Source organism: Phaethon aethereus (assembly GCF_964289735.1).
Source record: "Phaethon aethereus genome assembly, chromosome: 20".
NCBI classification, from domain to species: Eukaryota; Metazoa; Chordata; class Aves; order Phaethontiformes; family Phaethontidae; genus Phaethon; species Phaethon aethereus.
Window position 1 is genome coordinate 9,772,070 of NC_138596.1, and position 27,198 is coordinate 9,799,267.

A 27,198-nucleotide genomic window follows, 5' to 3' on the forward strand; every position below is an offset into this window, starting at 1 on the left:
TAGTGTATATAAGATTCCCACCTTTGTACTGTCTGTGGATTACTGGACAGAAACAACAATAAACTAGATTCTAACCTCTGAATCTGCACCGGTGGGCCTGAAGTAAGAATTTGGAGCCTGAAGTAAGAATTTGGACCCATTTGTTTCCTACTTGGTCTCAAATTCTTAAGAATTTGAGAATTCTTAAGTTAAAAGAAGCGTTTGTGAGTAACAGAAGCAAGAATTGTCTTTCTGGGGCCCTCAGTCTTCCATTATCTGAGTTTTAAAGTCCTCTGAAGGAATCCTCTGGGGATGTTTTCTCCGTGGGTTTTCTGCCTCTGTTAATGTAACAAAAATTCTTGAGCCTGTATTGACAAATGAAAGGAGGCTTTCATACCGTGGCTACAGCTATAAAAGGTGCTAAAATCCATTACTAGCACACAACCAGTATGAGTTTATTAAAAGTACAGCGTTTCTAACATCCTCTTCTGAGCTCACAGCGTCCTATGTGCAGCCTTTCATTGCATCTTCAGTTTTGAGGAGAAACGGCTCTTTCCTGCCAAGCGATGTACTTTGGGATGAACCAGTTCTTGACCCAAAGGCTGTGCTATTTTAATCTCTTCTCAGTGAGAAGCTTATGTTGAAACTTCTGTTTCTATAGCAGATTGCCCCAGAAAATCGGCCACCAAGCTATGTCTATTGTTTTAAGCCCATTAGTTTTACTTTTTGCCTTAGACAGTCCCCCTGAGAGAAATGAGGCTCTAAACACAGCAGCAAGGGGTTTATTTTTGGCGTGCCCCTCTCACTAGGTTTGGGAAGGCACTTGGGCAATGAAGGGGGAAGGAGGGAGCAACCCTACCACCTGCCTCGCCCCGCACCTCCCGGGCTAGGGGTAAGGACATGGCGGCTGGCAGTTCGTGGGGGGCGGCTGCCAACAGCTGCGTCCCCACCCGGGGAAAGGCCATGTCGCTCTCTACGGCCGGTGTGGCGTGGGAGGCAGCGGGCGGCGCCGTCTCGCTCTCTTTGGACAGGGGACCCCGCTTTCCTCAGAGGGAAATAGGGGCCAGGTCTCCCCTCAGGCCGCCATTCCTCCGGGACCCTGAGGCGGGAAGGAACCAGGGTCGGCGGGTGACAGCGGCGGCCCGGCCCCGCGGGGCCGCCCGGGCACTAGGCCGCGTAGCCAGGGCCGCGCGTTGCTATGGCGCCGCCCCGCCCCGCCCCTCGCCGCTGGCGTCCCAACATGGCGGCGGCGGGCGGCGGTGGGCCGCTGGCGCTGCTGGCCCTGCTGCTGCTGCTGGCGGCGGCGGCGGCGCGGCTGTACCGGGCGGGGGAAGACCCGCTGACCGTACTGGCGGCTGGCTCGGTGCGGCGGGCGTTGCTCAATTCCTCGGCCGCCTGGGTCGTGCAGTTCTACAGCTCGTCCTGCGGCCACTGCATCTCCTTCGCCCCCACCTGGCGGGCCCTGGCGGGGGACGTCAAAGGTGAGGCTCCGCCGCCGCCGCCCCCTGCGCGGCGGGCTCTGAACGGGCCCCCGCACCCGCGGAGCGATCACCGCCTCCGCCTGGCTCGCCGCAGCTCCGCCCGGCGAGAGGCTCAGGCTGCCGCGGGCCTGACCCACTGGCCCGCAGCGCTCCGCCCCCGCGGCCTGTCTCCGGGCCGTGGCCGCCAGCCCCCGCTGTCAGTGCTGGGCTCTGGCGCCCGTCTGGGCCGCAGCGATGCTTCGTCGTGCCTCGGCGCACGTGGTCACCCGTAGGGCGCTCGGCTGCGGCGGGGCCTTGGCACGCGTGGGTGGCAGCGGGGCCTCAGCTTGCTGTGTCACCTGTGGGCTTTGGTGTTGCCTTGTCACGCGTGGGCATACTCGATAAGTGCAGTTGTGCCACGGCGTGCGTGGGTCACTCCTCTTCTTGCTTCTCGGGTGGCAGGCACGGCCCTTGCTGCACCGCCACAGCATGAAGCGGGGTGTGGAAGGTAGTAGCAAGACGCCAAATTAAAGGTTTTATAGGAATCCAGGGATAAACCACCACCACCCCTCACATGCACACAATGGTCCAGCTGCGGATTTACACGCAAGCGTCTCTTGTGCATGCAAGTGGGTGCGCCGAGGCAGAGGAGGTATGTTTAGATTAAACTGTTTGAGGCAAGATCTTTATCTTCTGAATGTTTTGTAAAGAGTCTAGCCTATTTTAGATGCTAAATGAAAAACAAATATTGTGGTACTGGAGAGGCCATGCATGCATCTGATTTAAATCTTGCAAATTCAATACAGCGTGAATGGACTACAAGGGGGAAAAGAATACAAAAAGAAATAATACAAAAATCAAGCTAAGTGAGAGCCGGAATCTCAGATGTATTAAATAGTGACTTAAAAAGGAATGGTGGCCTCCGCAGTTTATGTTGAGGGAGACTTGCATCGCTGTGTCTTAGTCTGCTTATTTTTTTTGGCAGGAGCTGAAGTGTTTTACTGTATTTGTAGATCTAAGGTAAGGAAACAAACAGGCCCCTCAGGTATTGGTTCAGTTCAATACCTCTGGTGGGGAGAAGACCTGAGATCAAATTTGTAGGAGATGTTATGCTTAATATGGTGGTGTTAAAGACTTTTAAACTACTCCTAATTGAGCCTTTGACACAAGAGATGTTTCTTGTATGGTGACAGCAGTGCTAATGCATTTATTTGGTTTCAGTTTGAGAGTGAGCAAAGGGCTCTGGCTTTTCTCTGGCAGCCTTGTATGTGAAAAGTGTTAACGATTAATATGAAATGTAGGTATAGTATTAGGTATATGTGGTTTTAGATATATGGAAATGGAGGCCTACCTAAAAATAGGACCTGATGAACTCATCACATGCTGAAGATTGCTGAATGATGAGCAGAAACTCAAAAACTGAGAAACACAGAGCAGTAGTGGTTTGAGAGCATTTCAGATCTTCCTTACTTGGATGGGTTTTTTGTTTGTAAAAGCAGTAGCTCTTTTTCTGTTTTCTTTGCATAAGCTGGTGTAACATTTTCACCTTCTGATTTGATTTGCTTGCAGCAAAAATAGTATTAGATTTTCTTCTTTTTTGAAGAAAAGTAAGAACAAGGAGGTGTTTGAATACTGCAGTAAAGATCATGAAGAGCCTGAACTGACCAGAGCTCTTGTCAAAATAAGACAGCGTCATGTTTATATATTACTACAGCAGCATGATACCTTTGTAGGCAATATTTTTTGTTACTTGTAATGACTTCTTCAAATATATATTTTATTTCTCACCTGCAGTCATGATAACTGTAAATGATGTTATGCACTTGTATTACTATAACCAGTTAAAGGCCTACCTACTCTTTAATCCATTGAGTTTTTATGAAGACTTTCATTTAAAAAGTGGATTTTTTTGTTCTTGTGAACATTGGCTCTACCAGCAAACGCAATTGGTTTCTGGTGTTACTCATCAGCAAAATGTTTCCATTTTAAAGTTGGAATGAATGGATTTTAGTAGGAGACTGAGAACAGTCGCAGTTTTCATTGGTAGCTTCATCAAAAAAAATCCCAGAAACATTTTGCCCACTTAGGCTGTCTCAAGATTTATTTTTCAAAAATATTTACTCATCTGCTAGGATATTACAGCTGTCTTCGAGGATGCAGACTCATCTACATTGGAGATCTGCTAGATCACGGTAATTGTATTTGCTAATTTGGTATTATCCAGTTAAATTGGTGCAGTTACTTTGTCCATAAAAGACCTGTGCTAATATACTTAATTTTTGTTTCATTTCTCATTTGTTACATCTTGGCAATACTATCATTGCAAACTTCATAGCAGAAGAGAGTTCTCCTGAAAAGCAGCAGCAGTGCTTGCTTTTGTGAAGTTTATGGTCTGAGTTTGAAACTCTCTCTCCTCTCAGAACAGGCTTTAAGCATAGAGTCATTGCTGTTGCATTCCTAATCACACATTTAGTTTTATTACAGTAGTGTCCAAAGTGGCCATTATAGCTAATTGTACTTTTCCTGTCTTAAAAGATGATTGAATCTATCCACCAAAATGCTGGGCTGGAATTATGCATAGTAATTTTCTGTGTAGCAGTAACAAACCCTTGGAAACCCCATACACAACAACCCTTGAATTATATGCAGAAGTAATCCACTCCTCTGGATTTGGAACAACGATTCCAAATCTAGCAATTGTTATTCCAAATCTATCAATAATGATTCCCTTCTAGAAATTGTTCTTTAAACATATTTGGCGGAGAACTGCAGAAACCTTGTTGTTTTTCAGGAAGCAGCCTATGTGTTAAAATACGTAACTCTCAAGTAGCACGCAGGGAGAGGTTCCATGTGATACATCTCTCATCTCCCTGATTGAAACTTCACAATGGAGAATAACACATGGCATTGCATATGCCTGCTGGAGGGAATACACAAGGCTTATGCAAAGACAGTGTCTTCCTTGTAACACACTGTGAGCGGTGTGTCGGTATTCTGTAGCATTTAAGTGGGAGGTTTGACCAACCTGCTGGTTTTCCAGTTTGTCCAATATGTGCATGTCATTCATTGGAACTTTTTTAGCATAAACAGAAATAATGTGGGTTAACGTGATATCACTCATTTATCCCTTTTGTACAGTTTGTGAGTTAGTATTTCAGAAACACTAATGCTAGTTTAAAATTCATCAACATTTTAAAAATAAAAAACAAAACAGTCCAGGCTACAGTGCCACTGTAAACATACACAGTCTAGGCTGTGCACTCCAGCAACTTTCGCATCCCTTAGAGAGAAAAAGTTTCTTTTCAAGCAGAAGCAAATGCTAAGCAGCACACATCCCAGCTGGTGCTCTTTAACCCAAGTATTTAGCTAGAGATGGGTTTGCATTGTTATGAGTAGGCTATTTGCATTAGGTTCATAGTATTCATTGTATGGAGGATGATCAAGACAGGTGGAAAAAGGAGAAGGAGTGGTTAAAGTTGAATGAGATAGATACCCAGAAGCCAAACTTTTTTTTATTTTGCATTTTATTTGATGAAATAGACTGTTGTATCTTTTGTGCTCCTGTGAATACATGCCCATCTGCTCTAGCATGCTTGTAGTTACTCCTGGTGCCTGTTCAGCTGTTGGCATGTTCAGCACAACTGAAATTCTCCATCAGCTGCCCCATCCTCCTCCAAAGACAAATAAAGGGTCAAGCTAAATTTCAAAAGCAGCTAGGCATGCAGCTATCAATCAGATCTTGAACTTGATGAAGCTTTCATGCTCTTTGCTATAAAAGCAAGTTTAATTTTAGTGCTCTTTAAATTTTATTGATACTTAGGAATTGTGGTGTACCTTCAAATTCTGCCCACAGCTGTTTTGATTTAGCTTAACTTTAAGAAGTAACTGTTTAAGGAGTGTCTTGGAGCGGTTCTTCCTTAAGTGATTGCTGCAGTGGAGCATGGCTCAAAAAGATAAGTTCCTAGCAAAATGAGAAGGAAAAAAGCTATAAATGAGTTGAAAGCTTTTACTGAAGTTATATAAGCATATTTGTAGAAATACTTGAACTCTTCTGGTTATTGCTATGAAACGTTTATAAAGGAAACTTACAGTGATGTTCAAACTCAACTATTTAGCACTCTGGTTAAAACTCAGATATTTTTTTGGGTATAGCTAATGTTTTCCAAACAGCACTAGAAGAGAAAGACAGCTTTCAGTTTACAATATGTGAGCCTTGGGTTGTGTGCAATTCTGGAGGCCTCTGAGAAAATTGTAAGTTTGGTAAATAGTGAGATCTTGTTAAAACAGCGCTGATACAATATGCAACAAATTTCTGGTTTTGTAATTGACAGCCATGTGGGTGAGTAACTGTTGGGTTAATTTTATTCAGTTATATATATTCTGCATGCTTTATTTTATGAGCTTCCTATTTAATAGGAAAAGCTAGGGAATACAATCGGGTATCTTGTAAGTGTTGGGCTGGCACCTGTTTCATCTTCCTGAATTCAATAAAATGTCTTCGGCCCTGGAAGTGCTACATTGTGTGTTGGGATTCTTCTTCTTTAGCTGTATTGAAAATACCGATGCAGCTAAAAAAACCAGGGAGGGTTTAGTTATTTTAAAAATCAGTAGCTTGTATTACACTTGAGGATAGAAATGAATAGCAAATGAGAATCGACAGAGGGCTTGATTTTTGTGCCGTTGGAATCTATCGGCGTTCTCATGTTGATTTCCATGGGAAGCAGGGTAATCCATCAGCTGGGATCTGTGATCACTTCTGCTGAAAATTGAAAGATATCTTTGTTTTCAGACTGGGAACCTGCAATTAGAGTTGGTGTGCTGGATTGTGGGGAAGAAGAGAACTATGAGACATGCAAAGAATATGGTATTCACTACTACCCAACTTTTAGGGTAAGTGGCCTAATATATTGCCTTAAGTAAATGATGCATGCTTTATAGTAACTAAAACTGTTAACAAACTTACTTGCGCAGAGTGTTACAAGTAACTAGTTGTTCTTTACCTGCACTTTTTCTTCCCTTTTGATGAGAAAGCTGCAGGATTGATAAAAGATTAATTCGAGTTCTTGCCAAATGCAATAGCTGATGCAGTTACTTATAGTAGTAATTCAGTCCTCAGTTCTGAATCTGAAAAATTCTTATTGAAAGAACATACCATGTTGTTGTTAGAAGTACGATGTTGTTATGTTTATGTAACACCTAGTTATGATGTATTTGTTAGATAATAAGAATTTGTATAGATATTTTTCAAATTCAAATGTTCATGGTTATTAGTGGTTTTAGTTTTGGTATGTGAAAGTAAAGGTAATACATTGAAATTGCATCATTTAATGACCAGGGCTTCAGTTAAAAATTTACCCTTGATTGATCCTTCACTATTTTTCTAATTAATTTCATAATTTGCTTAAACTGGCTTTTGAAAGGGATCTTGTGTTTGCCAAATGTATCTACTATTGTTCATCTTCAGGTCTAAGTGCAATTTTTAGCTTCTCTGTCTTTGTCAATTTGTATAATCACATTATTAGCCGTAAGTGTAAGCAGAATGTGATGGATGGAGAGGGTTAAATAAACTTTGTTATGACGGGAAAGGGAACAGGAGATGTTTCACTGTAGAATTTGTGATGTTCTACCCTGACAGAAAAAACAGGTTTGTTTTTTTAAAACCTTTAAAATTTTGGGTGTAAATTGGAATACAGTCTTTATTAGATGCTGAATCTTTTTTATTTTTTATAGCAGAAGGCAGTCAAGCTCCATTATATATCCTGTTTAACCACTGGAGGGAGTTGAGAAAATGTGAATAGTGTTCTAAGCATATACACAGTTGGTAGTACTGATTTGGTAATCAGTTAATTCATGTTTGGGTTAATCTTTGCGGTAATGGCTTGATATACAGTATTGCATTATGTATTACGGTATTTTCATATGAAAGCTGGCTTTATTTTATATCTGAGTTTTGACTGGTACCTATGAACTATCCTCATATAGTTGAGAAGCAGGTCTTTGGAACTCAGGCTAAGAGGGAAAACTGTCTTCTGAACAGACAGATAAAAATGTTTTGTAATTAGAGCTACAAAAAATAAAAACTCTTGGAAGCCATTTTTGTTTCTAAACTGAGCTTCCGTCTGACACAGTGAGTTATTTGCAAAGCAATAATACTTTTTTTTCTCCTGTGTAGTACTTCAAAGCGTTTACAAAGCAGTTTACTACTGGAGAAAATTACAAAGGTAAGAATATCCTACTGTAAGAAATCTCCAAAGCAGTTATCCCATCAGCCAGGAAGGTGTCACACAATAAGCAAAATCCCTTTGCCTGTCAATTAGTTTAGACAGTTAGAGATGGGATGGACAGTAAGTAGCTCTTTAAGGTATGATATTACAAGTACTGTATGAAAATGAAATGTCAGGCAGAACTGTAGTCAAGCAAAACATTTGTTCAAGAACTTAGGGCTCACATTGCTCTTTTTTTGAAATGTAGTTCTTAATTTTCACAAATGGCTAGATAATTTTTTAAAAGTCCTGTTTTTCTACCACACACCTCATCAGCATGAGATCCAATTTGCTCAGTCCTAACTCTGGTGCTTTTTGATCTGTCAGCCACTTTCCAGGCATCCTAAATCTCACTGGGAAACCCCTATTCAGATGCTGGCTAACTGAAAACAGGCTTATCCTGTGTGTCTGACAGGATCACAGCTTGAGGTGGCTTGTGTGGGGACAAAAGGAATGTTGTCTTTTTCAATGGATTAACATTTAAAAGGCCAGAGGTCAGAAGAGAGACCACCTGCACCATTAACCCGTTATGTAGAAGTAGACTGCAGTTGTACCTGTTACTTCTTGGCATTTGTGAGAGTTTCTGCGTTTTAATTTTTTTCTTTTAAAGCGAATAAAATAGTCTCACACTTCAGTTATTTCCTCATATTGTTGTGTGGCTTTGTAACCTCACCTGGCCCATTTGGTAAGGATGGTACACCTGTGCGTTTTTAATGCATGACAAATATTCTTATTACAAAAAATCTACGGAATTTGCACACACCAACTGTTGTGAAAATGAGCACAGATTTAGAATGAAGCATTGTTTGAAGAGAATCAGCAAGGCAGGCAAATGGTTAGATTTGAAAAAGCCTTAAGGCTTTATTAATTTTGGGGTGGGATGACAGCTTTTAAATATGATCTCATCTCAATGTTAAAATTAAATCCTACAACTAAATCCTTAGTCCCTGTTCTTCAGCCATATAGTATTCTGTTTTTAAAGTCCAAATTTAAAACAAAAACCTGACACAGAAAAGCATGAGAATGACTCACATGCAGGTTTTCATACATTTTTTTCTCTGTTTGCTGAAGCGTTGTATTTTTTTTGTAACCCGTACTCAGCAGGAGCAGATCGAGACCTGCAAGTAGTTCGTCAGATGATGATTGACTTCTTACAGAACCATTCCCAAGAATTGAGACCGCCTGCTTGCCCACCATTGGATCCAGTTTTGTAAGTTCCACCTTTAAACTGCAGCTGGTGTATGCTTACTATGTTAATTAAATAAAATGTAGGAGGCCCTATTAAAGATGAAGTAAGCTTTTCTCTTATTATCAGTTATGCTACGAGATTGTAAAAGGAAACTCCAACAGTAACAGTGAGTGTATTGCATTCAACCTGTGCTAAAGAGCTTTGCTTTTCTTCAAAGGTCCAGTGATATCACTTCTCTTCTTGACAAGAACAGCCATCATTATACTGCCGTTGTGTTTGAAAGTAATAACTCCTATGTTGGACGAGAGGTAATGTATGACTTATGACATAATGAATATGAATGGATGTTATCATAATGCAGCTGAATTTTGTTGTTTAACCAAGCAACAAAATTTCTGATTATAGGACTGAATTAAAGGGTCATAAAGGGCAGGTCATGCATATTTGATATATTGGAAAGTCAAGGGATTATTTAGGGGTGTTGTATTTAGTCACACAGAGGAACTTGCTTACAAATGAATGTGATGTCATGTTAACTTTTTCCATTCACATTTTAGTGGAAGACTAATTTATCAATTTCACTCTTAGCACAATTCGTTTTTCCTTGATGATTTGGAAGATCACAACAAAAATATTGTCAGATTATTGTTTTGTTACTGATAGAGAACTGTTCATAACCTTCTAGGCAGTGTTTGTGATTTCAGCTGTTTATAATAATCTGAATTCTCTGTTTCTCTTTCTTCATGTATAGGTTTTAGGAAATTGTGTTCTAAATTAAGATGGTAGCATAAAATTATTTTCACCTCTCTGAGGCACTGAGGAAGCAGATTCTTCAGTTTTTTGTTTCCCCCACCCTTCTAATAAAATATTTGATTTGGCATCATTTCCCCACCTAATGAGCCTGCTGTTAGCCTAGACAACTGTTACTTTTCTCTTCCTGCCAAGATCTAGGATAAGTAAAGAAAATAAATTGCATAATTATCTAGGCATAATCTGTGTAGAAACATCCAATGTCTGTGAAATGTTTCTAATTAGATTTGATGCTGAGATGGCCCAGTTGCATAAGTGGAGGAGAGTGTGCTGCCAAAAGTGAGAATCACTTTGAGAAGCAGGCTGCTTCCAGACATTTGTTTTCTGGAAGCTGCTGTGTTGATACAAGTGGGCATTACTGAAGAGAAGAAATGTGATGATTATAAAGTTCTTCAGCTTTTTATAACACTCTCTTTAGTTTTATTACCTGCTGTTATAGGGAAAGACCGAGACATCTGATTAACAGAAAGTAGAATCTTCCTTCAGAAGAAAAAATATTTGCTAATGTTATGTAATATTTTAGCTTTATAGAAGAGTTTAGTGAAATAGCAAATAACATTGTTTTTAAGTTTACAGTATAAGGCAATATGGACAAACCTAACAGAATTCATAACAGCTGAAGAAAGGAAGGCCATGCATTTATCACTGATGAAAGGAAGGAAGGGTCTCATAAATTACAAGTTTGAAAGTGAGACAAAACGTAGCAAGATAATATTCACCTGAAAGGCAAAAGTATAGTGGAAACTGTGAAACTAACAACAGGAAGCAGATATAGAAGAGGCAGAAAGGGGTAAAAGAATGACAAGTAGAAATGTAAGAAGAGTCGGAAGCGTGGAAAGTTTTGTAGGTAAGAATGGAACATTTGAAATGGTGGTGTAAGAGCAGAGACTAATGGAAGGATGAGAAGAGTGTGGCCATTTTTATGGCAAAAGAGGATGCCTTTAGCACTGGAAGGATTTAAGATGGGAAGAAATGAGTATTTAACCTTTTTTTTTTAAAGGCAAATTTTCATTACTTATAACGGAGTCATGATATTCGTAGGTGCAACTCTGGCTATAGTTGGCAAAGAACTTTGATAGCTGAGTCCTGGAAAATCTTTCAGGCATCATAGTGTTACCACCCTTTTCTGCGTCCTCCACCCTTTGCGGAATTTTACACCTTGCAAAAAAAATTGTGCCTACTCCCAGCTGCTCTAGTGCAAAAGCCCAGCATCAGGTTTAAACCGCTGATGAATACTGGCTTGAGCTGAGATGGTGGACTGTGAACTGGAACTTTTGAGATGTAGACACCTATTCCTTAATGGAGTCTCTATTGTGGGGTTGGTAAACAAGAAGAGCTGAACAGACAGCTGAGTGCTGTGACACCACAGACTACACAGCTTGATTTGGCAGGGCTTACCAGGCAAAGCCTGAACTCCTGGAAGCCCTTAATTGTTTTCTAAGACATCAGAATGCCCTGAAGTGGTGGGACCAAATAAATGTTTCTTCACTACCTGAAAATTGGCCTTTAGACTCTTACATATATAACATGAAACATAAACCTGTTGGTGCCTGTGGAATATCCTCTGGGCTTTTTTCAGGTCTATGAGGACATTTTATCAGTCATTCTCATGTTTTCTTCAGATGTTCAACTTCAAAGGGAAAAGATCAGGATAGACCAAGAAGAAAACATGGAAGATAGGAGTAAATAATTTTCAGAGAAGAGTAAATCTTCTTTGACTGAAATTGTTAGTGTCCGCAGAGTACTTGTAGATGTAGTTCCTTGGTGAACAGCTTAGTGATACTCTTAAAGGATGATGCACTTCACCTGTTTATATGTCTTGTCCTACAAGATTGGTTATTCCTTGAACAATGTATAATTCATGTCATCTTTTCATTATCCAGGTTATCTTAGACTTGATCCAGTATGAAAACATAGTTGTAAAGAGAGCCTTGAATTTTGATAAGCCTTTTCTTGAGAAACTTGGTATTACCTCAATCCCTTCATGCTATCTGATGCATCCAAATGGGTCCCATGGATTAATTAACATGTAAGTATCTGTCTGAGGAATATGGGGAGGTTCACTTAAGCTATAAACAACAGTTTCCATAGCTTCTTTTCATATAAAGTAACTTATTCTATAACCTTCTTTTGCATATATAATGACATTGTGTCCTGGCGTGTAATCAATATATTGTACTGACTGAAGTCATGTGTTCCATTTATTTGTGTTTGAAAATTGCCTGTCTTGAGCGCTCTCCAGCAATTATTAAATGATCTAGTGGTCTTGTTTACTCCTTATGAGTGCTTGTAATAAACAGACATGGGTTATGCCAGTGGAAGTTAGATCTCATCATACAGTAGGGAAGATTAGCTGCAGGGGTGGGATGGCGAATTATAACCCTTCTGGTGTCTGACTACAATAACAAGTTTATACTGCTGACAAAACTCACTTGTTAAGTAGATGATTTGAAGTTGTTTCTAACTGGAAATAAAAGCTCTAAGCCAGTGTTTTTTATACTGAGTTTGATGTGCTGAGAGCAATGAGCTAGTTGTCCTTAATGAACCATTTAATATTGTTACTTCTAATTTTTTAATGAGACCCAATATTACTTTTGCTTACCACTTGCCTATTTATAGCTTTAACCAATTACTGTGATACTTCTGAAAGGAAAACACTTTGTAATAAAAGTGGAAAAAAAATTAATGAAGCATCACAGTTCTTGAAAAACCTTGCTTCTAAGTCAAAATACTTATTCCATGGGAACGTTGCCTGTGTAAGGTGAACTGATGTTTTGATGAACATGATGTATTCTTATTTTGAACTTCAAACTATTAATACAAATTATTGTTATGAATATTCCTAAATAGAACACTATTTCATTTCACTTTGGATCAGTACATAATGTTACCCTAGGACTGTAAATCATAAACCAAAGTGAATATCTTATTTTATAAATATGTTAATTTGCTTTGGATATTCATTTAGTCTGAGAGTCTAAATCTTTACTTTGTCCACTTATACGCAGTTTGAAGCCCCTGCGGTCTTTCTTTTCTTCGTATTTAAAGTCACTGCCAGGTGTAAGAAAAAAACGTCTTTTGCCACTTCAGCTACCTGCTCAAGAAAAGAAAGAGGAGAGTACAGAAACCAAGGTGTGGAAAGAGTTCGATAAGTAAGTGACACCCTCGATTTTCAGAACAATCGTTGGTTATAAAAATTTGCTTGCAGTTTTTTCTTGCCACATGGGAAACTGTGCTGTAATTTCTTACAAAATCCTAGCCCAGTTCAAAATTTTACTTCACTCCATCTCAGGTGATGCACCTTGAATTGAGTAGGTTGGTCACTTCTGAATGATCTGCATTCTTCTGCTGAGTAAAATTAAAGATGTTTGTGCTTAATACTAGAGAAATTACGGCGCTGAAGCTGAAAGCTGTTGCTTCAACTTCATCCATTTCTTAGTATATTCAGGTAACACTTGTGAGTTAGTTCAGTTCCAGCATCAAGGTTAAAACCTCTTTATGATTGTAAGCAGTGTTTCAAAGAATTCAGAGGTGAAATTATTGAGGACTGCCAGTATTTGGTTTTTAGCAGTACGCATCTGCACTGCTATGGAAGGAATGTTTTTCTCCAAAAGTATTGCTAAATACTTAATTGACTTAAATATACCAAGGACTCATGACCCATTCCCTGAAGTTTATAGATAACTGCTTTGAATTGTTGGAAAACTTCAGCAAGTAATCAGTGTCCCTGGGGAAAAAAAGAAAAAAAGGTAAAATTACAAGCTATAATATTTCTGTAGAAAACAAGAATTCTCTGTGTGTATAATAGTGAAGCAGAGCCCACTAAAAAGTGCTTGTCAAACGCAAGTATAATAGAAAATACTAAAGTCACTGTAAAAGATGTTTATCGTACAAAATCCGGTAAGGTTTATCTTCACCCTCTTTCCCTCTTTGAGAGAAGGATGCAAAGGCTTTGCAGAGAGATAATCCCTCAGCATCTTTAGATGGAAAAGATGTAGGACCGAGTGCTTTCATTTTGTACTTATTTTCTTTTCATGGACGCTATTAGTGTCATCTTCATTCAATGACTATTATATTTTAAATGGAACATTATCAAAACAACTGCATTAAATTGAGCTGCTTTCCAGCAAGACAAAATCTTGTTGATATGAATCCAGTCCAAGTATCTTCTAAATAGGATTCTTTGGGAGAACTTCATGCATTCATATGGATGTCTCTTTATTTAAGAAACTCGAAGCAGAATTTTGCCTTTTTTAAAATTTAAGTGAGTACATTATTAATTAAGGAGATAAATTCAGAATAAGTCTGTAGCTTGAGCTGTTAAGAATATATATTATTCTGTAGTTTAATATGTCATTTCTTGCATGTTATTTAGGAGGTGGGGCCAGCCAGTTTCTTGAATGATGTTTTTTTTAATTCTATTTGTTTTTAGAAATAATAGTGCCGCTGAACTCTTACAAGAGGTGTTAACTCTATTAACTATGTGAACTGCTGTTTGTTTGGTTATGTTGCCCTGTATCATACTGTCTAAAGTTTGTACTCTGAAAGCATTGAAAGTTCGGATGTATTACTTGATGCATTAGTACTTTGTAAAGTGATTTTTTTTGTTGTTACGAAGATATTTGACTGTGAGAAGGACCTCTTAAAATCTTTTATTTGCGTTAGATGTTTTACTTGTACCTTTCCATAAGGTGCCTAATTCTGATAGTGTGCTTAAAATTGACACAGTTATGCGAAGAACCTACAATAAAACTACTGATTTGGGAGAGGATTTCTAGATTCAGTCCTTTCCAACATTGACCTTTTTCAGTCTTGTTTGCACTCCTGCTCTGTGTATGATCTACTTTTGTTCAACAAAAGTCTCCCTTTTTTCATAACCTGTCATTTTTCTATTTGTGTTGGATCCTGAAGAGAAGCTGTAATTTCTTTACACTAGCTATTTCCTTGCTGACAATGTCAGGGTTATAATTTCATTACAAAGTGAAGTTTTCTGGGAGGCAAAAAGCTTAGTCAACTATATAAGAAATTCTTGTGTGTGATTATGCTTCATTTGTCTAAACTCTGAATATAATGACATAAAATTACTCTTCTAAAAGAGTACAGTGAAACTCATTGAACTTGACATTCACCATACTGAGCACCTGAAGTAACTGCTGTGTCTTCCCATACTGGTATAGGATATACTGCAATCACTGTGGAGTGGCAAATGTTGAGGTTTTAGCGACACCTACTATATATCAATTTTACCTTCATGACTGGTGAGAAAATGAGCAAAAGAAACCTGCCACTTTATAACATTATATATGTGTGTTTCAGATCTAAGCTGTACATGGCCGACCTTGAATCGGGATTGCATTACCTGCTCAGGGTAGAGCTTGCTACGCACAAGACACTTGAGGGAGCTGAGCTAAAGACCTTCAAGGATTTTGTTACTGTCTCTGCCAAGGTATACACTTCTAGTTTTTGATTATTTGTAAGAATAAAGTGACTCTAACATAAAATTTATCAGGTGACATAAGTCTCTCAAAATGTCTTTCAGAATGTTTATTCTTTGCTAGCTTAAAAAAATAGCTTTGTGGCTTTCTTTAAGTGTTATTTTGGAGTTATTGTATGCTATTCTGACATACTTATAGGGCTGAAATGTATTTTAGTTTATTCTTAGAGGGCTCGAAAGTAAAAGTTTAAGTAGTCTGTAGCATATTGAACAAATGCTATAAATATAGTGCATCTATCAGATTTTCAGGATAAGTAGCTATTGTAACTGAGTGGGATAAAAAACCTTTGTTTTTCATTCTTGACTTCTGGATTTTGTTAGTGCATACTTCACAACTGGTGTTCTATTTAGAGATATTAGTAACTTCCAAATTTCAAATATAATTGAGGTATTGAGTTTAGTTGAGTATTTCAAAATAATTGAGATATTGCATATAGTTGAGTATTTCAAAAGTAAAGATGCTTACATATTAACTTTCAGTGAAGGGACAATATATATAATATAATGTGATATGACTTAAAATTGAAATACTTTAACTTTGTAATGTCATTGGAATGACCAATGTCTCTTTTGTATTTACTTACTGAGCAGCTAACACTTGTTTTATTTTAAAGAAAGAGAATCAATACCTGTTTAAGGGAATAATAAAGCCTGTATGAACTATTTAGAAATATCTGGATATATCTGAAAATCAGACAAACAGTTTCTTCACCCCCTCAGCAGCCAACAGAGGTCAGAAATCTCTAGCTGGCCTCATTTCTTTAAGAAAGTGTAGTGGTAATCTTTCCATCATATTATCCCTAAAACATGCTCCGTTCTTCCTGATAGCTCCTGGCCAGCTGACGTCATTTGCTTCCCTGGCTATTAGCGCATAAATGGGGAATGCTCTCTTCTAGTTGCATGCTCATCTCCAGACCGCCACTGTACAAGTGGGGACTGCTGTCCTTTATTTGCATTGTCTTGTCCTGTAACACTTTCCTTGTAGTTCTCGTTCATGATTCTCAGGTGTTTCCATTAGGAAACTTTTTATACTATCCTCCTGTGTAACAGCATTTATAGTGATGGTAAATCCTAAGTCAGAGAGGTTTCTGGTTCCCTACTCGGGGAATTTTCATTGTTGTAGAATTAGTTTTTTTGACTGTCAGTGCAGAATTCTATTGTTTGTTTAGTCCTCGATGAGACCGATACCTACCTGAGATACTGTGCAACTATTGTCTTTTAAGTAGCACTGCATGATATTCTGGGGTCCTACAGGAGTACATGTATTTATAGTATGCCGTCAGTAGTTCAGAGGTGTGCTGTTTTTTTACAGACTGTTTAAGAGTCGTCTTTGAACCCAAACAATGCACAGGGTCCCTTGTGTTAGATACAATACAGACAATTAGGAAAAGGGAGTTCCTGCCCATTAGATTTGCATGTGTCAAGTAAGTGGTCTGTGAATTAGAGATATTGATAGATGGATGATGACTGCAGAATGTCTGGCATCTGTATAGCATGTTCTGTCATAAATTGCTTTATGTATTTAAACTAGCAGATACAGGGACTTTATTTCCCCATCTGTTGAGATACTGTGCCCTCTGGAAGGGTACTTAAAGGATGGTATGCATACTTTACTTAATTCTATAGTAATTACAACTATCACTAAAGCAAAATCCCATTTCTACTGTAAAATAATGGCATTATCTCTGATTTACAGTTCTTCACACTCATCTGCTAGACTCTGACTTCTTTAAGTTCCAAGTTAAGAAAGTCACTATTTCCAAATCACTTTGGAAATCATTGTTACAGATCTGAAAAGAAAAATGCTCTTCTAGATAACCAACATCATCTACAGTTACAGAAATCTGAACAAATATTTTGTAAGAACTAATTTTTGTGATCAATCTTCTAAGAGTGAGAAGGGATTTCAGCCTGATTCACTTAGGTCTTATGCTCCTTTATGGGCTTTACACTGAGTTGAATTGCCTGAGTGCAAAATTCTAGTACAAGTATTCTATCTGTTCTATAAATTCTATTGAGTAGCTCCATTTCACTGGTTAACATTTTGTGTGTGCAACTTGTTAAATTTTGTAAGCAAAAGTTAGTGTGCGATGACGTTTTATTGAAAGCAGAACAAGTAATTAATTTCCTTGTAACAAGAGAAAATCTGAAGTATTTTAAGGACAGGAACAACACATTTAAATAAAGATAAAACTGTCTTGCTGCTAATGAGATTTGTGCTTTAAAATATGGATATTTTCTTCTTTTTTTTTTTTTTCCTCAGCTTTTTCCTGGCCGTCAGCCTGTGGTAAAGTTGTTAGAGACCTTGCAAGAGTGGCTGGTGAGCCTTCCATTAGACAAAATCCCTTATGATGCTATCCTAGATCTGGTCAACAACAAAATGCGGGTAAGCTGTTACTAGTTTCTAGCATAAAATACAGCATTAGTAAAGGATAAGATTCTATATAAATCTAAGACATCACTTACTGATGGTCCCTCAGTCATAATGGAGTTATAAGAAGGTTAAAATGAAAATAAAGTGAAATCATTACCAGAAAAAACAAAAATCCACATGAAGAAATTGAAATGAGAGAATTGAAATACACAATCCTGTCTCAGTTTTATAATGAGCAAGCAATTGCTAATATATAGATGTTCCCTAGCATCAGCTTCAAATGATGCAAGATTCCCAGCGGAAATTTTTGAGTTGCCTTTGCTTGCTATGCCTGCTATCAGCAGGATTCTCTTGAAGGTCAGGGTTTAATTGATGGGAAATTTACCCAAATGGATGTTATTCCTGAAGTTTCGCCAAATACTCTCACTTCCTGGCACAGTAAGGGCCGCGCTAGGAATCCCATCTCACTTTGGTAATGCAAAGCCCTGTGATAGGGCCCTCTTTGTACAGAAGCTAACATGAGTTTTTCTTCCCGTGGAATGGGATAGCTATCTGAAATTTGGAAACCTTCTGTGTGTTTTAGGAAGCAGAGGGATAAGTTTCAGAAACTAAAATCTTGCACTGGATTTTAGGTATAATGAGTAAGTAGTGGTTTTGTTTTAAGAAGAAATAATAACGAATTCTACATCTTAGCCTGTTAAGACTTTACCACTGTAAGTCATGTAGATCTTGCTGAATAATATGGAATTTTTAATGTGCCCAGGGAAACTTGAAGTTTACAGTAGTATTTGTGTGTGTGTTGTGTTCATACTGTGCTTAAAAAAAAACCTTACATGTTAAGCCACTTAATGTGTTCTGTTAGACTAATTAGACATTTGTGATGTGCATTTTAGTAGATTTGATGTCAGTGACTGTACGTTGTAGATCATCTAATGTGTTTGCGAGGGGGATGAGTTTTGTAATGGTGTGTCAGAGTATCTCAGAGTTAAGGACTGTTATAAGTTTAAAATTTGTTTGCCTTAAGCATGAATTCATTAGCAACATGTGCAGAGAGAGTAATTTACTACTCTTTATCCTTGGATCACCTCAATTTCAAGGTAGGATCAACTGTGACTGCTGTTATTTTCAGGAGTGAATTTAGGTCCCAGAGCTGCGTATATCTTAGATGCTTTTTTTGCTTTTTTCCCCAGATTTCTGGGATATTTCTCACTAAGAAAGTTCAGTGGGTCGGGTGTCAGGGCAGCAGACCAGAGCTGAGAGGTTATACCTGTTCCCTTTGGAAGCTGTTTCACACCCTAACTGTTCAAGCTGCGCTGCGACCACAAGCTTTGATAAATACAGGTAAGCATCAGTTATGTGAGACACTTGAAGGAGAAGACAAATATGTGCATCAGTTCTGCTATGCAACAGAAAAAGCAACAGATTACAGCAAATTTTTTTTGTGTGTAAATACTCAATTAGTAGATGGATGGAGGACAGTGGCTTTCAGGCTCAGTGTTCAGCTTTGTACCAGCAGAGGTCAGAGCATAGCTTCACTGCGGCCACAAGGCTTGGAAAAAAGCCAATTTGTCCTCGCTTAGAAATGCGATAAATAAAGTATGTGGCCCTAAAGATGTGAGCAATAAAGCAGAAAAAGGAGAGGATTTCAAACAAAGAAATTCTGAACCACCTGAAAAGGCATGAAGATTGTTCAGGTTACCAGAGGTTGTACTGTTAATTTAATTTGAAAAGAATGAGGTTTAACTGCATGGTTTAGTAGCTATAAAAGCTGTACAACCATTAGTCAATCCTATAACTTTATTTCTTAAATATCAAACGTTATGACTGGGGTTTTTTCAGCTGAATGTACATAGCGTCCATTAATCTGTGCAGTGATATACTACTTTGCAAGCACTCTGTAAAATTGCTTATTTTTAGACTTGCAGTATCTTGTGGAGTGTTAATATTCTCGTGATGATTCCTATTTAAGAAATGCACTGGATATATAATCTATTTTCTTCGTGGAAATAGAATTACTAATGCTAAAATATTGTCCTTTGTATGTTTTTATTCTTGCCAGAATGGTGCTTTGTTTGGTAATAGTTCTATTTAGTTTTCTTTTAGAGCCTTTTTAACATCTTTTCCAAGGAATATAAAAATGCTAGATGGACTGTTACTAGATCATAAAACTCAGAAATTTTCAATTTGTCAGTTGCTGATTGTATGTTTAAAAAAAAACTTAGATTATTTCAAATTACAGATACATACATTTGTCCAGCATTACTTGCAATCACAGTGAAAATCTTCCAATTTGTAACATTGAATCTCCTGCAGAATAGGGACTTTTTTGGATAGCTAATCATCCTGTTGATTTTTGTTTCTCTCTTTGTTTTGTCTTGTTTTGTTACTCATAGGATGGTAGATTGAATCCCTTTAATTTAGTACTGTGCTCTGCCTGGTGAGTTTGGGGTTTTTTGTACTGGATGACATATTAGCTGTTCAACAGGATCATGCATAAGTTAAATTTCCCCTTTTGTCCCAATTGCCAAAAGTGTTCTAATTAAAAGTAAAAATGTTCTTAATATTTAGCTATACAAAATTGCATCTTAAATTGCTCCCATATTTCAAGCATAAGCTCTAGTCAATCTGAAGTTAAAAATACTGAAAATTCTTTGGCACACTTAACCATCGATTTAAATCGGGACAGATATGTGATGATCACTTCTTATGGTGAAAGAATTGGGTCAGTCTGAGACTGTCGGATTATGTCTTGGGAGGTTTTCCTCTCCTTATTGCTTGTTTAAATCCCATCTACTAAAAAGCATGATGTACTCCCTAATCCTTCCCACCACAGGTAGGGTTTTATGGTTCTTGTCCACTTTAAAGATTAGGGTTACCCTGAATTGCAGTAGCTTGGGAGGAAAGAGAAAAGGAGGATTACATGATGATACATGGCAGATGTTAATAGAAGATTCATCTCTGGGCTGATAAAAACAAACAAAATGAGCCATTTTGCAATTCTTTGTTTTCTTTTTAAAGCAGCTGTATTTTTTTTTTATAGTTTCCTCTACTTGCGAAGTCTGGCAGTCAGCATGAACTTGCTACAGCTTTCTTGATGTAATGTTTTAAATGGTTTATTTTTGACCTATTTTAATGTTGAACGGTGTAATTTGAACCTGTGGTGGGATCAGCGCAAGGGAATCCAAAGGAACTCTGAACAGAACTGCTCACATCAGAGGGCGTATAAAATCGTTGTAGAAATCTAGTCCTGAACATGCTTAATTTTAGGAAATGTGTTTTCAGGTAATAGGAACTATTGGTGTGAATAAGACAGGCTTGTAGATTTTTTTTTTTTTTAATTATCTGAATTCTTTTTAATCTGTTGATGAATTTGGAAGACCTCCCCACAAAATGAATTTTCAAGAGTGTACCATTACACAGTAGCACAGATATAATTAGATTTGTATATGAATTTCTTTTCCTCCATAAGAGGTTGTTTGCTAGTCGCTACTTTTGTTGTGTGTGTATGCTTTCTTTTTTTAAATACACATTTTAGTATACGTGCTGCTTGATGAGAGGATATTTCTGGAGTACTGTTTTCCCTGAAATTTGCTTCAACTTTCCAAAATTATTTTTCAACCTTTCTTTTAATGCTGTAATTTAATCTGCTTTAATCTCATAGCTTTTATTTATACATGGCTATTCAATCACAGATATTGAATGTCTGAGTAGAGATTGTTTGCTTTTTATTATTTCTTTTTGGCTACTTTTTTGCTGCCATGTTTAAGCATACAATATTGTTCTAAATAAAGGTGCATGACAATCTTTATGCATTTCTTATATATATAACAGATAAGTACTCTGATAGTTTTGAATAGATTTTGTTGAGAATTTTTTTCCAAGAAACAATGCATGTACAGAGGGCATATGTGCAAAAAACCTGTTATTCACTATCAGAATAGGACAAGGAGCAAAACACCCTAACCCTTTACTACAGAAGCTACAAAACCTGCATTGTCAATTACTCATGGTAGAGGCGTTCAACTGCAGGAGTCGGTAATTTGATCAATCTGTATCATAAAATGTGTTTCGTTTGACAAGTGTGTGTTTGTGGTAACGTATAGCACATTTGTAAATACATTTTGGCATAATTTACTAGGTCAATTAAGCATGAATCAGAATCTCTGAGAGACAGAGATGAAACCATTAGGGTTTTAATGAATTATATCAGGTTTTCAAGCCACTTATAGATGTAGGGACTACCTGCTGTCACAGTAAAGACCCAGGACAAAGTTCTCAATCTGTAAAGACCTTAGCTTATTTCTGAATAAAATAACAATCTTTTTGCATTATCTTTAGTATAAAAGTGTGAACGTTACAGAAAGAATAATGTGTTTGTATTTATTTTAGGAGGAATTCCCGAGTTACTCTTGAAAGTTCAAATGTTGCTAAGTAGCTATTATGTGTATGCATTCAGTGCCTGCCAAAAAAGCCACAGCATTAATAACTGTAATGAGATTCTGGTATTCTGTAATACCTCAGAGTTACAGAGTAACAAACAGATATCACAGGCACCTTGTAAAATACTTATCAGAGGGTTTTTGACTCTTGGTCACCTTAACTTCGTGCCTGAGCCTAAATGTAATAGTGAATGCATAACATAAATATTCATTTAGTTGTTGGGCAAGATATTGGAGAAAGTCTGTGCTTCCAGAAGAATTGTGTGAAATATAGACAGCGTGGACTTTGTATGTTTTAACAATTCCAAAACGTACTCTCTTAATGGGCTTCTGAAAAAAATTTTTGATGTTTGATTTTCATTTAGCCAAGTTTGTTCCCCCCTCAAATTGTAAGATACTCTATGAAAGGAAAAAATTCACTGTAAAGAAGACTTGATCTTTAACTCTCACTTTAATGTGTTGTTCAGGATAACTTTGAACACAATTACGTAGAGTAAATGTGTTAGTATGCATTGGTTAAATAGCTACTTTGCATTTTTAATAACACTGTCACTCACCTAGCATTTTGTTGAACCTTGGTGCATTTGAAATAATTCCCTTGTAGTTTTTTCTGATATCCCAGACAACCTTTCAAAACGGTATGTTTTGAAATGTACTGTTTGAGATCCCTTTAAACTCTACATTAGAAACCAAGTTGTTTGGCAATGAATAAATAAATGTCTCACCTCAACTACTTAATGACAATAATAAATATATATTTTGTTGGGGAGATGTATTTCTTCTAAGAACTGGGTGAAGCTTTTAATCCCTCTAATATCTTTGTGACTTACTGAGGTATAGGTTCTGTGTGATGGTACACAAGCTATGGGTATCTTTAAATTATAAAAGAAGCTAGTTTCTTATATCTGAAGTGGGGGTGTAAATTTGCATGGAACAAGAAAGTAGCAACATTTCCTTTCCTTTTCCACGGTTCCCTTTTATGTATGTTAAAGTGCAGATGTTGAAGCTATGTTTGTCCAGATGGTGCTAAATGCATCTATCATCTGTCTTCCTAGGTCTTGAAGACAATCCCCAAATAGTACTTCAGGTCATGCGGAGATACATTCACCACTTTTTTGGATGCAAGGCTTGTGCCCAACATTTTGAAGAAATGGCTAAAGAGTCCATGGATTCTGTTAAAACCTTAGACAAGGCTGTTCTCTGGCTCTGGGAGAAACACAACGTAGTGAATAACAGGCTTGCAGGTATGGAAGACTTTGCTTAGGAAAACCCAACAAAGGTAGCTGTGTCTGAAAGACAAGGCTGTGGCATTTTATACAACGTGGTTTATATTTGAACAGATATGCAAATTAGGCTCTGTAACTTGAGTTGGAACAATGGTTACTGTTGTTTTAAGCTTGACATTCCTTTATTAAGTACTGACTTCAAAAGACTAACTCCACATTTACATTGGCGTACGAGAAAGGGTACTTGTGTACAGAGCAAAACCAAGAGCATCCCAATCAACTGTAACTCGAAAGACCAGCACGCTAACCTTTGCATGAGTGAGAAATACGCACTTGAGATACACTATCCTCCAGTAACGTAGTTATCTCTTATGATATATAATGAAAAAATTTCATCATTCTCAAAGATACAGCTTCTTCTGAGACTTTACCTGTTGCTTGATAAGAGAATCTTTTTGGAGTACAAATCAAAGCCTTTTCAAAAAGGAGCAATACGGTTCAGCTACTTATCAGTGGATAAAAAAAAAATCCTTTCTGTAACAGTTTAAATAGATGTTAAAACCTGTCTTCATTGTGTTCTGGAGAGACGCTGTATCAAAAATGATGATAATTGAACAGGAGACTTTCTCAGGATCAAACTATTAGCAGATCAGCAACCGAATAAAAATAAAATTACTGTGTGAAGAAAATCTGTTCCCCTGCTAGATTGCTATGTTTTCAGTTAGACTAAAAGTATCGTTAAAATACTGGTTGTATTTAATCCGTTCTGTTATGGGGCTATCAAGTAACTGAAGCACTAAAGAAAATTGGTTTCTCTTTGCACTTAATCCCTGTCTGCTGTTATGGATCTGTGTAATGTAGCATTAGTTACAATTTAAATATGCTATATTGTGTTTATATTATGCTTATGCTGAATTCCCAAGATTTATGAAGTATTAAATACTGTTGTGAGTATAAACAGTTTGTCTCCTTTTTCCAAGGAGAAAAAAAGTAAATAATGAGTTATTAAATAAAAACATCCCCTAATGTTTGTTACTATTGCCAGGTTGAACACAGGAAAAGGTAGTCCTGTTGACTTGAAGTTGCTAAGTAGTGGAGCAATATACTTATTTGGAACATTAAGTTATTGGAAAACTCACATGGATATTGATTTAGATGATGCAACAGCCGGCTAAAATACCCTTTTAGTAAGAAATATAAACATACTGGAATAAATAATAATGTTAAATTATGCTTTTTAAGTTTGCTAAAATTTCTCTTTGGGACAGTGACTTATTTTAATCCTTAAAAGCTGCATCTGTATTTGTGGTAATATATAGAGCTTTCAATGAGAAATGCTGTTTGACTGGTCAATGAAAGCACCTTGGCACAGCCTTCAAGTGTGGGTCATGAGACTGTTGTATATGGCTCTGCCTTATTTAATTCCTTCCTGTTGCTTTAGTATGTACAGAATTTATAGCATTCTTCTCTTTGGCAGGAAAACATGAAGTACAATAAGTTTTCTGTCTGTAATCTTACCGTAAGATGTTTTGTTTCTGCTTTCTCTGTTGAAACAAATTGATTACTGACTGATCTTTAAGATATCCAAAATGCAAACTCGCTCTCTTACTTGTAAATATCAAGGAGACAAATATTTTTAAGCATCCTTTGAATCCCTAAACAATATTATGCACAAAATCTTGGGGAAGTTTTCTGCCTTTAAAAAGGATAAAAACAATAGTAAAAGAAGAATCTCTATTTATTTCTGAAATATTATAAGGTTTAGTATACTAATAACAATCCCCTAAATAAATTAGCTTTTTTTACCAGGTAGAGATTTTTGTTTTAAAAATTATTTTCCTCCACATTTTAAAATGTTTTTTATTAGAGCAAAGTGCAACACTAGCTACAGAGTTCAGCTCTTTGCCATCGAGACAGAAAGGTGGCCAGAGCTATGAGCAACTGAAATGTTAAAATTGGATCTAGTTCAAGACAGCGTTACATGTTTAAATGCTAAAAAGTAAGCTGAAAAATACATCTTAAATATGATAATGGTTTTTAAAGTACTGAAAATAGTTTGCTATAGTAATCATGCAAGCTATGAAAAAGCAAGCTTAGAATGGAATGGTTCACAATATAGAAACAGGAAAATATCTGCAAGTCTTTGGCCTTGAAACTGCTTGCTGCAAACCAAGCTTCAGGATTAAAGAGCATTGAGTGCAAAAGAGCAGTTTGTTTTGAACCATAATTCAAGTTAACCCCTGAAAGGCCTAGATGGTGGTATATTCATGCCTTCTAAAAACATAGCAATTGTAGTATCTTATATCAGAATTTGAACACTTCAGCTTTTACTGAGAGAAAAGGAAAATAATTATGATTTAGTGTTTGTATTTTGAAAGAGGAAGCAATACTTGGGAACATAATTGATGCATCCATAAGGGAACTTAAGAATATCCAAATTTGTTCATGACTGTCTTCAGTTTAATACAGACATTATTGTGCTGTGGGCTTTGTTTGGTAACCTCACTATTTATAAGTGGAAAACACTCTCTGCAGTTTCCAGTGAAGTGTCTGATGGTTCAGCTTTCCTAGTTCATTCACTTCTGATTTTTTTTTTTTCTCCTCCCAATTAGGTGATTTGACCGAAGATCCAAAATTTCCCAAAGTTCAGTGGCCAACTCCAGACGTTTGTCCTGCATGTCATGAGGAAATTAAAGGATTACACAGCTGGAATGAAGCCCAAGTTCTACAGTTCATGAAGAATCACTATAACAGTGAAAATATTCTATATAAATATATTGAAAGCCAGACTGACTCCAGTGAAACCGAACAGGGAGATACAAGGGAGATGAAAGACAAAAGCCTACTGAAGAAACCAAGTGGAAACAGAGAAAATAAGATCCAGGATAAAGAAAACATACTAGATTCAGAATCTAAGGTGTTAGATAAGCTAATAGCAAATCATGGACCTGTCAAAGATAGTGGTAGAAGCGCAGTTGGATCATCTAACCTTAAAGAGATGAAGCAGGCCGTGTCTTTCTTAGGGATTGGGTTTTCAAACATAGACATGAGTCTGTGTGTCATACTGTATGTAGCATCATCCTTATTTTTAATGATAATGTACTTTTTTTTCCGAATGAGATCTAAACGGTGGAAAGTGAAGTATTATCGTTCATCTGTATAGAAGTTTAAATCAGAAACAAAGTTTTCATTGTATGTGGCTGTTCAGTACCAGATACAGCTTTAATATTTATGATCAGGGATTTTATACACAGTATTGCTTGTTTAAAACCCCTTTCTTCTCAAGTCATTTCACAGGTATTCTAGCTTAATATACAGAGCTCGCTCTAAGAATCCTAATGTTTAACTGAGGCACATAGTGCTCATAAAATGCCCACTGAAGTAGGCATTGCATTCTTCAGTTAAGATTTTTCCATGACTTACCACCTACATTCTTTACTCATTTTCAGAGTAAACATTACATTATGCAATCAACTGTGCCTGGTTTTAGAAGGAAATTGGATATTGTTTTGTGTACTTCAAGTTAGATTTTTATTAATTTACCCAGAGCAGATTTTACCTACCAGAGTACTGAACAGTTATGCTGTTACCTTGGCTGCTTCATTTGGAGAAGCAAGAATTCCGATTTTTTTTTTTTTTTCAGGAAACAAGAGTTCTATTCTGATTAAATCAATTCTAAACCTATATTACTTTCTCACGTATTCTTTACAGTGCATATTTAAAGTAGAAAGCATTAGATGTGCAAATAAGTCTTCCATTCTCCTGTGCGTTCTAGCCAAGGATGTGTGTGCCTCTGCTAGGATGAGAGTTTTGGGGCAGTTTGTGTCTCAGTAAGCAGCCTGATTCTGCTTGCTAATGCTGTCATCTATTTTAATGGGGTTTAGATGTAAGCAAGGAGAGACTCAGAGCCGGTGCTTTCCTTGCTGTTCTATTGGATGTGTTGTTGGAGCATTAGATAACTCAC

General features: G+C 37.4%; 1 protein-coding gene across 1 annotated transcript; it reads left to right on the forward strand.

Moving 5' to 3' along the window:
- Positions 1-1,219: 1,219 nt before the first annotated feature.
- On the forward strand, positions 1,220-26,554 carry QSOX2 (quiescin sulfhydryl oxidase 2; the record flags this gene model as incomplete). Its single annotated transcript, XM_082008823.1, has 12 exons — positions 1,220-1,460; positions 6,229-6,329; positions 7,612-7,660; positions 8,807-8,912; positions 9,109-9,199; positions 11,585-11,730; positions 12,710-12,853; positions 15,018-15,147; positions 17,459-17,581; positions 18,760-18,910; positions 23,064-23,252; positions 25,847-26,554. 12 exons carry the CDS (start codon positions 1,220-1,222, stop codon positions 26,395-26,397), a joined length of 2,022 nt encoding a protein of 673 aa, XP_081864949.1. The 3' UTR covers positions 26,398-26,554.
- Positions 26,555-27,198: the final 644 nt, after the last annotated feature.